This window comes from Zootoca vivipara, chromosome 15, assembly GCF_963506605.1.
Source record: "Zootoca vivipara chromosome 15, rZooViv1.1, whole genome shotgun sequence".
In the NCBI taxonomy this organism is placed as follows: Eukaryota; Metazoa; Chordata; class Lepidosauria; order Squamata; family Lacertidae; genus Zootoca; species Zootoca vivipara.
Genome location: NC_083290.1, coordinates 10,432,096 through 10,448,028, shown reverse-complemented (window position 1 = coordinate 10,448,028; position 15,933 = coordinate 10,432,096). Strand labels below are relative to the sequence as shown.

At 45.8% G+C, this 15,933-nt stretch overlaps 1 protein-coding gene across 1 annotated transcript in view; it reads left to right on the top strand.

Moving 5' to 3' along the window:
• GALNT17 (polypeptide N-acetylgalactosaminyltransferase 17) overlaps positions 1-15,501 on the top strand; it is a 128,844-nt gene extending 113,343 nt beyond the window's left edge. Inside the window, exons 7-11 of the mRNA XM_035139012.2 lie at positions 3,696-3,881; positions 5,164-5,301; positions 10,523-10,618; positions 12,428-12,595; positions 13,660-15,501. Coding sequence (XP_034994903.1) covers positions 3,696-3,881; positions 5,164-5,301; positions 10,523-10,618; positions 12,428-12,595; positions 13,660-13,788 — 717 coding nt within the window. The 3' untranslated portion in view covers positions 13,789-15,501. The remainder of the gene's footprint in view (positions 1-3,695; positions 3,882-5,163; positions 5,302-10,522; positions 10,619-12,427; positions 12,596-13,659) is intronic.
• Positions 15,502-15,933: the final 432 nt, after the last annotated feature.

Sequence of the window (15,933 nt, the reverse complement as noted above, 5' to 3'; positions counted from 1 at the left end):
TCAAGGTGTGAGTCCCTGCCCCTTTTCATTTAACTGCTAGGGATATATGAAGTTGCTTTGTGCAGAGTCCATCTAGCTCAGCATTGTATGCACCAGCTTTCCTCAAGCTGATGCCCTCAAGATGTTTTGAGCTACAACTCCCATGAGCTCCTTGCCTTCTGCTTTGGTGACCAAGTAGACCCACCACTGTTCTTACTTTTATTGAGGCTTCAGAGAAGACACAGACTTCTTTGTTCGGGTGGCTATGAGTGAGATTAAAACATAGCTGCATGGGGATTGAGACTTCCCAGTGAACTTTTAAGAAACTTCCCCACATTTTCCACTCTTGCTATTTGCTGGTGGATGGTGGAGCTACGTAGAGCTACGTTTCCCAAACTTGGGTCTCCCAGCTGTTTTCATACTGCAGTTCTCATCACACCTGACCACTGGCCTTGCTAACTAGGCATAGTGGAGACCCAAACAGCTGGAGACCCAAACAGTTAGAGACCCAAGTTTGGGAAACACTGATCTAGAGTCTCTGAGGAAAACATTCTCACTAGGAATTGCTCCTGTTTAGTAACATAGGATGCAATTCCTATTGGGTAGGCTTTTTACTGTTGACAAGATGCCACAATCGGACAGGTGAGAAAGCATTGCTTTCCATTCAGCCCTGTGGAATGCAGTACTGTTTCTGTCCCTTGGCAATCCATCTTCTTGCAAAAAAGTATATTATTCATCTCATTCTCTGCTGTGACAAAATTACGTGAATTACACGAATTACTCATGTTTTCTTTATACCGCCCCCTTCATTTAAATCAGTGTTTCTCAGTGGGTCTCCAGCTGTTGTTGATCTGCAGGTTCTGCTAGTTAGGGATGCTGGGAGTTGTAGTCCAACAACAGCTGGAGACCCAAGTTTGAGAAACATGTATTTAAATGCAATGCAAATGGGGTGTGCGTGTAATCAATTACATATTTCTTGCAGACCTAAAGCACCAAAAACAAATACTGAATGTATTTCAATGTCTGCTCACATTTCTGTTTTCATTAAGAGTTCTCTGATGTTCTTAGCCACACACAACATTACAAGTGGAAGCGAATTTGCCCAACACCAGCTGCCTCCTGGAAAGAAGACTCAGAATGGTTTTTCCCAGGGGAGGAGCTGGGGAAGGTTCACCTGGGTCCTTGGGCCAATTGGGATGTAGAGGGAGCTGGCTTCTCCTATTGGGCAACCTGAGTTCACCAGCACTCTGCCCACTTGGAATTGCCAGCCACTAGTATAAGAAGGTTGGTGGTTCGAATCCCCGCGACGGAGTGAGCTCCCGTTGCTCGGTCCCAGCTCCTGCCAACCTAGCAGTTTAAAAGCACGCCAAAAGGTGCAAGTAGATAAATAGGTACCACTCCGACGGGAAGGTAAACACCGTTTCTGTGCGCTGCTTTGGTTCCAGTGTTCCATTGCGCGGCTCAGTCATGCTGGCCACATGACCTAGAAAAACTGTCTGTGGACAAACGCTGGCTCCCTCGGCCTGTAAAGCGAGATGAGCGCCGCAACCCCAGAGTCGTCTGCGACTGGACTTAACTGTCAGGGGTCCTTTACCTTTTTAGTATCCATAGGAATCTTTCTACTGGTATGAGTTGTTTGGCAGTGGAAGAGATTGTCTCTGGAAGTAGGGTGCTTTTCCTCATGAGAGGTTTGTCAGCAATGCGTGGATGACTCCCTTTCAAGGATGCTGTAGTGAAACCCTGCACCGAGCAGGGTTTGGCACGCTGGTCTTTTCCAGCTGTGTAATTAAATGAAGTAAGTTTTTTCCATATCCACCCCCCCCCCCCCAAAAGAAAAATGACTGTAAAAGTGTTCTTACATCCCCATTGCTGTTATCAACTATAATGGCATATAATTAGCTCCTAGTGCTCTGGTGATTCAGACCGGGGGCTGGCTGTTTATTAGGATAAGGAATGGCCTGGGTGAACAGATACTTTTCTTCTGTGTTTTGGGCTGAATCTGCACTACATATGTAAAGCACCATGATACCTACACCCCACACAGAGCTACAATTCTTGGAGTGGCTTACCCATAAATCCTCCTTCTCGAGGAACACTTTAATTTTATCAATGCTTTATATCAGGCATGTCCAACAGGTAGACCCTGATCTACTAATAGATCACTGGACGTCCGTGGTAGATCACTGGCCTCCCCCCAAAGAAGCTCAGCAACTTTGGCTCCCCTAAAAAAAGCTCTACATCTTTGCCCTGAAGCCCCCAAAACAGGGCTTTCCTTCCTTAAAAAAAGCTCAACTTTGACCTGAACCTCCTAAAACATGGATGGCTTTCCTTCCTAAAAAAAGCTCAACAACCTCGACCTGAACCCCCCAAAAGGGGGTAGATCACTGCCAGTTTTTAACTCTGTGAGTGGATCGCAGTCTCTTGGAAGTTGGCCACCCCTGCTTTATATTATTTTTTAAATGATTGTTTATTTCCCCTATGTTTTTAGCAATTCTTGTTTTTATCTGTAAGTTGCCCTGTGCCCCATCAAGGGGGGAAATGGAGTATAGATGATGATGATGATGATGATGATGATGATGATTATTACAGTGGTACCTCAGGTTACAAACGCTTCAGGTTACAAACGCTTCAGGTTACAAACTCCGCTAACCCAGAAATACTACCTCGGGTTAAGAACTTTGCTTCAGGATGAGAACAGAAATCGTGCTCTGGCGGCGCAGTGGCAGCGGGAGGCCCCATTAGCTAAAGTGGTGTTTCAGGTTAAGAACGGACCTCCAGAACGAATTAAGTTCTTAACCCGAGGTACCACTGTATTTTTTAATATTATTACACTGGCAATTGGAGGTCTGTGAGGGGAATTGGGGGAGGGGATCCTCCTGACAACTCTCAGCACCCTTAGCAAACTATGGTTCCCAGAATTATTTGGGGGAAGCCGTGACCATTAAATGTATAGAAGCTATAAATGTATAGTGTAGATGGGGACTCGATGTAGACCCACCAAAATGATGATGATGATTGTAAGGGAAGGGTCGTGCAGGGACCGACCACACCCCTTACATTCCAGCTCCAGTAATGAGGCAGACAGCAGCGAAGGAGGAGGAGAAAGGGAAGAGTTCAGAGGCATGGAGGAACAGGGCTCTGACAACGTCCAGGAGCCATCCCTCTAGCCCTTGTTGTCAGGAAGGGAGGGGGAGGAAAACTCAGGAGCCTCGAGTGGAGAAACATCAAAGGGGCGCCCTTTTAAGTCCTTGCTGGAACTGAGGAAGTCCTCCTCTCGCAGACGCTGTTATGTTGGCAATGTTCCCGGCGGGGGGCATTGGGAGAATCTGAAGGAAGCAGCTAGACGTGTTTTCTTGAAGCTCTCTTTGCACTGTACATAGAATGCACAATAAAAGCCTTAAAGACACGGAGGCTTGGAGTGTCTTTACTCTGGAGTAGCCTACAACACCTCTGACAACGATTATTTATTATTCCACCTTTCTTCCAAGGGATTCAAATGGCAGACATACTTCACATTTGGATCTAAGTCAAATCAGCCAAAGGCCTGATGGAGAGGAATGTTTTCTCCTGGTCCCTAAAGATATCTAATGAAGGCGCGAGGTGAACATAAGATACGATCCTCTTGTGAAGCAGCTGGTCATAGATGTTGCCTTGCTTTCTCTGGCTTCCACATTCTCCTTGTCTGTCTCCCATTTTCTCTCCCTCTCCCTCTCTAGGTATGGCTCTGCGGTGGCAGCATGGAAGTCCTGCCCTGCTCTCGAGTTGCCCACATTGAGCGCAAGAAGAAACCTTACAACAATAACATTGGCTTTTACACAAAGAGGAATGCGTTGCGGGTGGCCGAGGTGTGGATGGATGACTACAAGTCCCATGTGTACATTGCATGGAACCTGCCACTGGAGGTACAGTTACAGAGCTTCACTCATGGGGATCTCCGTGGGGGTTGCCTGTTTTGCACAAACACCCCAACTGTGTGACCAGAGCAATGGTCCCCCGTCACCCACCACTCATACCTGTGAAGTCTCCCGCAGACGGGATCAGCAGCAGCAGCGGCACCGGAAGTTGTCCAGCGGCCATCTTAGGGGAGGCCATGTGGCCACCTCCAAGATGGCCGTCGCCATGTGGCCACCCCTAAGATGGCCGCCGGGCATGCATAGAAGCTATTTCCGGCGCCAGCAGCGGCCATTTTCTGGTGCCCATAGATGGGCAAACTGGCACCAGAAAAATGGCTGCCGGCAGGAGCGGATTTAAGGGAGATTTACGGGAGAGGAGCTCAAACGGGAGACCGCCGGGAAATGGTAAGGAAAAATGGGGGTTTCTCGGGGAATACGGGGTACTTGGCAGCTATGCTACCACTATGCCACTGGGTCCCCAATCTAGGGATAACCGCTAAAAAGGCTCCTGTTCCATGCTCCTGTCAGATGCACCAAGTAGATACTAATTCATTGCATAGCTCCTTCCATAGTTTTATATGGGAGGAGTTTATATTTTAGATAACCTGGTCCTAAACCCTTTTTGTATAGGGCTAATTCGGCATCAGTAGGTTGGGAGTTCATATCACCTGATCCTCCTTACTATTACTTATTAAATTTAAATAGCTGCCCATCAATAAACATTCCCGGATAGCTTGCAACAAAAAATAAAAAGGCAAAATATGTAATCATAATTAAAAACGAACTATTAATGACAAAGGACAGGATACTGGCAGCATTAAATACTTTATAACTCAGATTTAAAGCATTTTAAAAATGAATGACTGCCATGCTTGCAAATTTCAAGCACTTATGCAAACAACAACAACCCAGACTGTTCCATTAAAAATGTGTCCCTCTCAGAATGTTTCGTTATTGCAGGTGCCTAGCACAAAACTCTGCACACCTATTTTTCTTGAATTTAGTAAGTGTTGCTCATTCAGGAGCTGTTACTATGACTTCAGATTTCACCAAGTCATGACAAATGTTACGAGAGACATTGCACATATTTCTGTAAATCAAGAAAATATTTAATAATAATAATAATAATAAGACAAAAAGACATGGGGCGGCATGAAGCTTTGATTTTCCTAAATTAGAGTTCAAATTAGTTCCCAGTGTGAATCAGACAGCCACTGAAATTCTATTCCAAAATGCCATACTGGGGGGCCCCACACCAATCTTTTAAGGACCAATAATGTATTTCTTTCAGAATCCTGGAATTGATATCGGAGATGTTTCAGAGCGGAAAGCACTCAGGAAAAGTTTGAAGTGCAAGAACTTCCAATGGTACTTAGACCACGTCTACCCAGAAATGAGAAGATACAACAACACCATTGCGTATGGAGAGGTAATTAGGAGAGGAAAGCATGGCACTGATCATGCAGGCCCATTCTAGGGACTCAGGTTGAATACATGTTTCTGTTTGTTTCCAATACTTTTAATGAGATCTATGGGGGATTTCTGAAGGTACCCAACTCTCTTAAGACCATTCTTAGAATCATCTTGGCTGGTCACGGTAATCTTTTGCCATATTCCTTCCTTTCAGATTGGAGGGGATCAGGTGGGTTGTGGGCATCACTCGATCTAATTGCATTCACCCCACATTTCAGTTACAGTGAATTTAATTGTACCTCAAATAAACCCTCTGTTACACCTGGGAAATGGCTAGGGAAAGCCATCCTTTAGAAGTGTTTGAACCACTAGTGTTGTTAGCTCAGGAAGACTGTGATGCTCTCATTTTAAAGGAAAGAGACAAAACTAACTCAAGCCATAAATCATTTCCTATTGACAGTGCGTTCCAATTGCAAACCATCACTTAGGATTATTTTTTTTGTCCAAATAGCACAATGTGTTTTTTGTGAAAATTCATATCCTCTTGGTTACCATTTCAAATGGGGCTGGAGGGGGAAATTTTCCATAGCTCCCAAGTTCTCCCTTTTTTTAAGGGAAATTCCCTTATGCTGAATAGGCTTCCTCGCGAGAAAAGGGAAAACTTGGCAGCTATGCGGGGAAATCGTTATATTAAGATCCACAATAGGGGAAGGGAGTCAAAGGGGATGATATATCTATGTATGTAATTTGCTTATTTATGTAAAACAGAAAGTGCAAAAATGAAATTTATATTAAAAAAGAAGGTGTTGGAGAGAGACAGGAAAGTAGGAAAGACAACAGGGATGTGAGAGTGCAGGGAGGTACTATCCCATTTCCTGCCTATGCTTCACCTCCAGAAACATGTAGCATGCTATGCGCTCCCTCCAATCTGGTTTCTGCATCCGGTTCTGCTCTCCCAATACCCTAAAGAGAGATCTAGGCACCTTCTCTACCTGTTGTCTCTTACTTAGAAGCATGATTTACATGGGTACCATTGTTGGTACCTGTCAGGGGGTTGTTGCGGCTACTCTCGAGTAAAGATGCTCCAGTCCGCGCTGTCTTTAAGAGTTTTATTGTGCATACTATTTACAGTGCAGAGATAGCAGAAAACATGACCACCTAGTCACTTTCAGAGTCCGACAATGGCTTCCGTCTGCTTCGAGGCCAGCATAAAAGCCTGGGCACCCCGAAACGCTGCCCCTTAGCCCTACATGTGGGTGCGTGCCTCAATTCAGGCGCCAGAAGGAGAGGTCTCCCCTCTTGCTGTCTGGGGCAGTGCCTGGGCTCTGACGTCTCACTGAGCCCCTCATCCGCTGTCCCATGACCAGAGCGGTGCTAAGGCTCTGACACATCTCTGAGCCCTTCCTACCCGCTCTGTTCTCCAGAGCGTTGCAAGGGCTCGGACGACTCACTGAGCCCTCCCTCCATTCCGCTCCATTCCTTGTTCCCTCCTCCTGACTCGCTGCTTGTGCTATCGCTGGGCAAAGTGCTGGTCAGGATGACGGGGGGGGGGCTCCCTGTAGGGAGTCCCCCTGACAGTACCCATGTCAATGATCCCAAGGCAACTAAGGCTGTTGTCCTAGCCACACCTACCTATGAGTAAGACCACTTAATTCAGTAGGACTTCTGAGTGGACATGGTTAGGATTGCAACCAAATTTGTGTCAACTAATGTTTTAACGGCGTGTTTGTGTGGGGGGGAGGAAAATCTTGATCATTCTTTTAACTATGCTGCAATTGGAATTCATTGTTGGTGCTTGTAAACATTATTCCAAGACAATTTAAAAAAATATGAAATCATCAATGTCCTGTAAGATAAAGGGGAAGCCACAGCCAAGATGCTTGGCAGGCATATGAGAAAGATCTAACCAGATTAGGAGCTGGATTTTCAGTGAATTCCAACAAAAACTGCAATTGCCAATGTTCACATATTTGTTCCAAGGCTACAGTGGAAATAAATTCATTGTTGTTGCTTTCAGTCCACAAATGATAAGTAATTGATTGCATTTTCACCCCCATTTTGCATTGACTGAATGTTGTTGTTGTTTAGTTGTTTAGTCGTGTCCGACTCTTCGTAACCCCATGGACCATAGCACGCCAGGCACTCCTGTCTTCCACTGCCTCCCGCAGTTTGGTCAAACTCGTGTTCGTAGCTTCGAGAACACTGTCCAACCATCTCGTCCTCTGTCGTTATTGACTGAATGGGATGGAATAATGCAACGACACTGTAATTTACCTAATTGATTGCGGACAGCAAGACAATAAGTGTAGCCTTGAGTGGAAGATGAACTGCAGCAGAATGGAGACTGTACTGCTTGTGTCAAATGCTGAGTGGAATGGAAAATAATTCATTCTTGCATCCCTAATAAAGAGGAACAAGCAGAAGCCCCTTGGTACACAGCTCTCTGAACTGGGACCCCCATAGGCAGCACATCTTGAACCAGAATTCCCTAAAGGGCCTCCAGGTCCCCATTGCCTTCCTGCAAAAACAGAAGTCAGGAACTGCTCAGAGGTGACTGAGTACTAGACTGCTGGTGCATTATTCATGTACTAGTAATACACGTAACAAAAATCTAGGGGTCTTAGTGGACCACAAGCTAAGCATGTCAACAGTGTGATGCAGCTGCAAAAAAAAACCCACCACCCTAATGCTATTACAGGCTGAATCAACAGAAGTGTAGTTTCCAGATCAAGGGAAGCAATAGTTCTGCACTATTCTGAGTTGGACAGAACACACCTGGAATACTGTGTCCAGTTCTGGGCACCACAATTTAAGGAGGATGTTGACAAGCTGGAACATGTGAAGAGGAGGGTAACCAAGATGATCAAGGGTCTGGAAACCAAGTTTTATGAGGAATGTTGAGGGAGCTGAGGGTGTTTATCCTGGAAAAGAGGAGATGTGATAGCCGTCTTCAAATATCTTAAGGGCTGTCACATGGAAGATGGAGCAGACTGGTTTTCTCCTGCTCTGGAAGATAGGACTTGAACCAATAGCTTCAAGTTACAAGAAAGGAGATTCCAACTAAACATCAGGAAGAACTTTCTGACAGGGGGAAATGTTTGACAGTGGAATGGACTCCCTCAGGAGGTTGTGGACTCTCCTTCATTGGAGATTTTTAAGAGGGGTTGCATGACCATCTGTCAGGGCTGCTTTAGTGGAGATTCCTGCATTGCAGGGGGTCAGGCTACATAACCTTGGAGTTCCCTCCAGCTCTATGTTACTATAATTCTATGATTCTATTCCTTTAAGGATCTCCACTGTTTTGGAAGCAGTTGGAGCTTCAGAGCAATAGTCTGTACCAGGCTTTATTGGACCATATGATCTGCAACCCCTGGGAGGGGTGGCTAATACCCCAGAGGACAGGATCACACTTCAAAATGACCTTAACAGATTAGACAACTGGGCCAAAGCAAACAAGCTGAATTTTAACAAGGAGAAATGTAAAGTACTACACTTTGTGTGTGGGGGGGTGAAAGGCACAAATACAGGATGGGTGACACCTGGCTTGAGAGCAGTACATGTGAAAAGGATCTAGGAGTCTTGGTATGGTTGACATGAGTCAACAGTGTGATGCAGCAGCTTAAAAAGCCAATGTAATTCTGGGCTGCATCAATAGGAGTATAGCATCTAGATCAAGGGAAGTAATAGTACCACTGTATTCTGCTCTGGTCAGACCTCACCTGGAGTACTGTGTCCAGTTCTGGGCACCACAGTTCAAGAAGGATACTGACAAGCTGGAACGTGTCCAGAGGAGGGCAACCAAAATTATCAAAGGCCTGGAAATGATGCCTTATGAGGAACGGCTTAGGGAGCTGGGTATGTTTAGCCTGGAGAGGAGAAGGTTAAGGGGTTAATATGATAGCCATGTTCAAATATATAAAAGGATGTCATATAGAGGAGGGAGAAAGGTTGTTTTCTGCTGCTCCAGAGAAGCGGACACGGAGCAATAGATTCAAACTGTAGGCTGCCAGCCTGAGTCCAGTTCAGCATGGCCACCGTAGAGGAGGAAAGGAGTCAAACGACACCGGGTTTTTTCAGAGAAAAGAGCTTTTTATTTTTGCAATGCAAGCAGAGCAAAAAGGTGGTGCGTGATCATTCACAGCAGCACACTGTGCAGAATTTGTAGCTACATTATATACCCTTGTTCCTGTGGGGTGGGGCAGCTAAACTCCTCCGTTTTGGACTGCCACGTTGAAATATTCCAGCCTTGGACTGCCACGTTGGAACATTCCAGCCTTGGCTGCATTGGGCAAGCGAGGGGGTCTTGCAAGTTCCCATTAAGCAAGATGATGGGGCAAAGTATTTCCTTATTATATTATTTTACAAGCTCATATATTGGAGTCTTCTCTAAGCAGAGGCTTAACAGCCACGTCAAGAATGCTCTGATGGTGTTTCCTGCTTGGCAGGTTTAATTAGATGCCCCCCCCCATGGTCTCCTCCAACCCAACTCCTTTCTTTAATATGAGAGAATATTTTGCCAATAATTTGAACTTGATGAAGTGGGGAGAAATAAGATTCAGTTCTTGCTTAAGACAAACTTAGCATACACGTATACTTTATGAAGATTCTCTGATTCTCTGATTTTATGTTATCAGCTCATGTCTGGGGCTCTGTGTAACTGCTTACTTTGTTAGGAATGTTGTCCCTGCAAGGATGACTATGCTTTGCCCACTGTCGCTGCCAGGACCTGTTTGGCAGCTGCTCTTGCGAGGGTAGGTTACTGATGATCTTATCTATAGCCGAAGGCTATCTACTTCCTTCAAAACTACAAGAAAGAAGATTCCACCTAAACATTAGGAAGAACTTCCTGACAGTAAGAGCTGTTCGGTTGTGGAATTTGCTACCAAGGAGTGTGGTGGAGTCTCCTTCTTTGGAGGTCTTTAAGCAGAGGCTTGACAGCCATCTGTCAGGAATGCTTTGATGGTGTTACCTGCTTGGCATGGGGTTGGACTGGATGGCCCTCGTGGTCTCTTCCAACTCTATGATTCTATGATTCTAACCCTGATCCACTATCCATTTGCATTGGTTTTGGCTCACTCACCACACACTCAGACAGGACAAGCCCAAATTCTGAGATACTTACCAAAGTCCCAAAGCAGTTTTATGTGTTTGCCTTTGTGCATCTCTGTACACCGCATTATGTGTGATTATTCTTCAAATGATCTATGCAGTGATTAGTCTTTTTGCCTTCATTACAGCTGCGCAACAACAAGGTGAAAGATGTCTGTCTTGATCAAGGACCACAGGAGAACCACACAGCCATCCTGTATCCGTGCCATGGTTGGGGGCCACAGGTTAGAATACACGCAAGCTAACTGTTATGTGATACCAGCAGCTCTCTGAATTCAGGGGAATTCACAATATGCCTCTGCCCCATGTGGCCAAATCTGAAACCAAGAAAAATGAATTCCCAGAATTCTTTGTAGCTTAGCAAGAGGTGTGGCTCCCTCTTCCTTGGCAGTCATCCAATACCTATCCTAATAAAAAGAAAAGACTAAAAGCTTGAGGGAGGGGGGTGAATAAAGAGACTTTGTGGGGGCCTATCCTATGTAGGACCCCATCCTACCTGTAGTCACTTTTCCCAAGGTAAGGTGAGGTTTTCTTTTTTGGCGGAAAAACAGGTGGGGAGGACCACACAATTTGTACCCTTCCCTCAATGTTAAAGTGTGAATTTGGTCTAGCTCAAAGTGAGTCAGACCCATCTGGAAATGGACCAAGACCATTGGGGGAGGGGGCTGGGGAGTTTCCACATTTTTGAGCTTCCCCAGTCCACATCACTCCAAGGACAAGAATTACAGGGGTAGAGATGAAAAAAAAAACAACCCACCAGTTTCTTTGATCAAGTGGTTCTTTTTTATATTTCCTTGTTAGGACAAGGGTGGGAAAGCACAGACTTTGTGGGACTTGTGACACTCTCCAGACCCCTCTGTCTAGCTCCCAGAATTCTCCCTGGGCCCCAACACTCACTGACCCTGATTTGTGTCTCAAGTATTTTTGACTGACGGCAGGGGTGCCAGGTTGCCCCCAAGATGGAGGGGGCCTGGCATGTGCCATTTGTGTGTGACATCACACGAATCTCTCAATACTGCGTAGGCCAGTGCTAGTCTCCGCAGTGTCTCCCAATGCTGTGCAGGACAGTGCGACCTTGCACCAGGCCACGCCGGTCCCCACAACGCCTCCCGACATTGCACAGGCTGGTGAGCAATGTTGTGTCCTCTAGAGGAGGCCGAGCCCTCTGGTGTAGCCGGGTGCTGAAGCTGTGGTGCGTGACATCATGCACATGTAATGCACAAGAGGCCCAATATGGCCTGACTGGAATGTGTCCTTGAGCCATGATAACGTCTCCTGCTTGCCTGGATGGAGGCTAGAAAGAGCTGTGGATGGCAGTGGCCACTAGCTTTCTGAACAAGGGCCAATATTACATTCATTGTTCTGCCTGCTTTTGCCTCTGGTCCCTCCCACCACAGACATCTGGCTGTGAGAAGCTTTCCCAGACAGGAATGTGGCCCCTTCTCTGAAAAATGTTTCCAACTCCTGCCCTAGAGAGAGGATAAAGCAGACCCCCTTCCCTCTGGCTGCCAATCCTTTCTCTTTTTCCCCAGTATGGTGTTATGTCCTGACTAGGCTGCAGTACTGGGTTCAAATTCCCCCTCAAAGGGCTCTCTGTCTCTCCCCTGAACTTGCTTCACAGGGCTGTTGTGAGCGTAGGAAATAATAATAATAATAATAATAATAATAATAATAATAATAATAATAATAATAATTTATTATTTATACCCCGCCCATCTGGCCGGGTTCCCCCAGCCACTCTGGGCGGCTTCCAAAAAAACAGAAATTCTAAAATACAGAAATCCATCAAACATTAAAAGCTTCCCTAAACAGGGCTGCCTTGAGATGCCTTCTAAAGGTCTGGTAATTGTTCTCTTTGACCTCTAGTGGGAGGGCATTCCACAGGGTGGGTGCCACTACCGAGAAGGCCCTCTGCCTGGTTCCCTGTGTGAGCTTCCTTGAGAAACCGGGGGTTAAGACATACTGGGGCTGAAGTAGACAAGATTCACAATTCTAACCCGGCCTCTTTTCCCTCCCCACCTATTCCCATCCAGCTTGCCCGCTACACCAAAGAAGGGTATCTTCACTTGGGTGCTCTTGGGACCACAACACTTCTGCCTGATACCCGCTGCTTGGTGGATAATATGAAAAACCGATTCCCACAACTCCTGGACTGTGAAAAAGTCAAGAGCAGTCTCCATAAGCGCTGGAGTTTCATACAGGTTCGTGACTTCCATCATTTCGCAGAGAGTGTCACAAGGCATCATGCTAAGACGATGGCTCCATCAGCATGCCTGATGAAATAACCTCTCCTCTCCTCCCCTGTGTGCTCTTCTGAGGGTTCTCCTGAACCCCGTCAAGCCAGTTTGGGGTGTGGGGGACATGGGGACATACAGCCAAGTGGAAGAAATTTATTTGCTTGTCCTCCAGTTGGGATTCTGAGACCACTGAATGTGCCCAGTCCTCACTGGGTCTCCCAATGAGGGGTGGTAAAAGGTAAGTAGGTAAATGACCCATGGATGGTTGAGTCCAGTCAAAGGTGACTGTGGGGTGTGGTGCTCATCTCGCTTCAGGCCGAGGCAGCTGGCGTTTGTCCACAGACAGCTTTCCGGGTCATGTGGCCAGCATGACTAAACCACTTCTGGTGCAATGGGACACTGTGGCAAGTGCCAGAGTGCACAGAAATGCCATTTACCTTCCCGCCACAGTGGTACCTATTTATCTACTTTCACTGGTGTGCTTTCGAACAGCTAGGTTGGCAGGAGCTGGGACAGAGCAACGGGAGCTCACCCCGCCACGGGGATTCAAATCGCCAGCCTTCCAATTGGCAAGCCCAAGAAGCCCACGGTGCCACCTGCGTCACATATGGGATGTGTGTTTTAAGTTAGACTGATGGCTAATGGACATCCTTTTCCATTCTGCCCTATATTTGTTACATGCAGCTCTGTTTCTGTTCTGTTGCAGTTCATCTCCTGTGAAAAAAACTACATTATTCATCTCATGGTGAAATAACATGAGACTTGCATTATTCCTCCTCATTCATTTCCATGCAAAGGAAGTGCAGTGCAAATGGATGGTTAATCCATCATGTGTTGTTTGCAAACTGAACGCAACAACAAACAGTGTGTACCACTGGATTGCTTACTATTCCAGAAATAGGATAAGTCAACACTTACAATTCAAATCTCTGTTTGTTTTTTGTTTTGTTTTGTTTTGTTTTGTTGTGATTCTCTAATATCCCTACTGATGGTTGCATACATTGATTTCTTTCCCCTTTCTATTTCAGAACGGTGCAATTCTAAACAAAGGGACAGGCCGCTGTTTGGAAGTTGAGAATAAAGGCATGTCAGGTATGGATCTTATTCTTCGAAGCTGCACAGGACAAAGGTGGACAATTAAGAATTTCATCAAGTAGAAGGCCCTTTCTCCTTTGCTCAAGAACCGATGGAATTCAGATCTTTCACAAGGGTAGACATCCTTCCATCTCCTCTGCTCTGTTCACAATATCAGGGAAAACTCTTAAGGGAAGAGAATATTTTCTTTCTTTTTCAAAAAAATAATTATTATTTATTGAACTTTGATTATCTCTCTGCTGACTTCAACCAACTGGAAGAAAACATTCTAGGTCTGCAGTTGTCATTACGTGAGCACTCAACTGGCATTTCTGCTGAAGAACTGTAATAAATGCTTTAAACATTTTCCAGAGCAATATTACTTTCCCCAAATGGGCCCGCAGAAGATGCAGGAGAATCAAAGAATGAGCAATTCGCAAGTGATAATATATTAACCGTGAAGGCCACGATTGCTGTAGGATCCCTAGAAATATTCCTTCAATCCTCCTTCAAGCTGGTTTTGAGACACTTTGCGGAGAATCCTGGACTACTAAAGGCACATTTCATAAGCTTATTGCAGAACCTTTTCCTCCATACTAAGCACAACTTGCTGCTGTTGTTTTTGTGAAGCCTGATGTATGTGTGAGGGGGACATCCTGAATGCCGACCGTGCATTGCTGCAATCAGCAGAATTTACAAAAAAGGCCCCTTTTGGCATCGGCACTTCATCCTTCACCCAGTCATTAAGAGAAGTGTGCTATTTTCCACTAACATGCCAAGAGGGAAGGGAAGGAATAATTTCGTGACAAATCCCCACCCAAAGCAACAATGATTAATTGGGTGTTTGAGTGGTTTTTAAATGTGCAATAATCAGATTAACTTTGCTTCTCCTAGTTTAATTTTGTGCAATTGTGCTTTAGAGACCAGAAATGTTCTCCTATGCCACGTCTGTGGCCCCGGAGGACAATTTTCTTCCTTAACCAGGAGCTAGTGATAAAGGAGGGATTTGAGAACACTCCCTCAAAAAAGGAGGGGTTAGGTCACTGATGGTTAGAGAACATTTTCTCCATTTCTCCATTTCCTAAGCCATCTTAAAAAAGCTGATGGCCAGTAAATTCAGATTAGACCACATGTTGGGAACATTTTGTCCTCCAGGTGTTACTGAACAACAACTACCACCTCTGGCCATTCTTGCTAGGGCTGGTGGGAGTTGTAGCTGAGCAACATCTGGAAGGCCAAAGGTTCCCACTGCTGGCTTAGACTAAAGAAGCTACTTCTTATCATTGTGTGGGAACAGGGCAGCTGTGCCCCTCCAGATGTTGGTAGACTACACACCCATCATTCCTGACCATTGGCCATGCTGATCGGGGTATGGGGTCACCTAAAAACCTGGTGAATCCTACATAGTGACATACAATAAAATTAACTTCTGGAAACTGCTGCCAGACAATACAGTGAAGTAGGATTTCCGACATGGACTGCCATACATCAGGAATTTCCTGGACATTAAAGTGATTTCCGCCCAGATGCTTGTTTACAAGGGCCGAATACCGGCTATGTCCGGGAAATTCTGGACATATGGCAACCTTAAGTGAAGGCAACCAACTTACATAGCTTTGGAAGGGAGTTATGTAAACTCAAGAATCTGGGGGCTTCAGTAAAATTTCAGGTGTTTGTGAAGGGACAGTTCAATATGAAAGTCCAGTTGCTTTCCAGATGCATCCAGTTGACCACTGGGAAGACAGAACTTCCGTCTGAAAGGAGAGCTCTTCTTATCTTCAGATGCAAGGCCAGCTCTAAGGGCGCCGGGCCACAGGGGGGCGCTGCGCTGCTTGCTGCACCCACCAGACAGCCGTGCTGGGAATCAGGGCGGGGGGGGGGGGCGGGCGCCGGAGGGATCTTTGCACCATGGTGCCAAGGCACCAGATACACTTAAGACGGCCCTGTTCAGATGTCTGGACATTCATTTGAGTTCCAAATCCCTGCTTGTGCATTTTATTTTAAAAGAGCAGGCCTGTTTGGCAATCCCAAAAGTCGCAATGTCATAAGAACATAAAGAGTCAGTTGAAGGGAAATCGTACGAATATCCCCCTCCTTTCAATGTTTGCTCAGCCATAAAGCCTGCCAGGGGGTATTTGGCCAGTCACTCTCTTTTGGCCTAACTCACACAAAAGTTTATTCCATTTCCCTGCTACTTTCTGCAGTCTATTTGAGCTTTCATGCAGCGT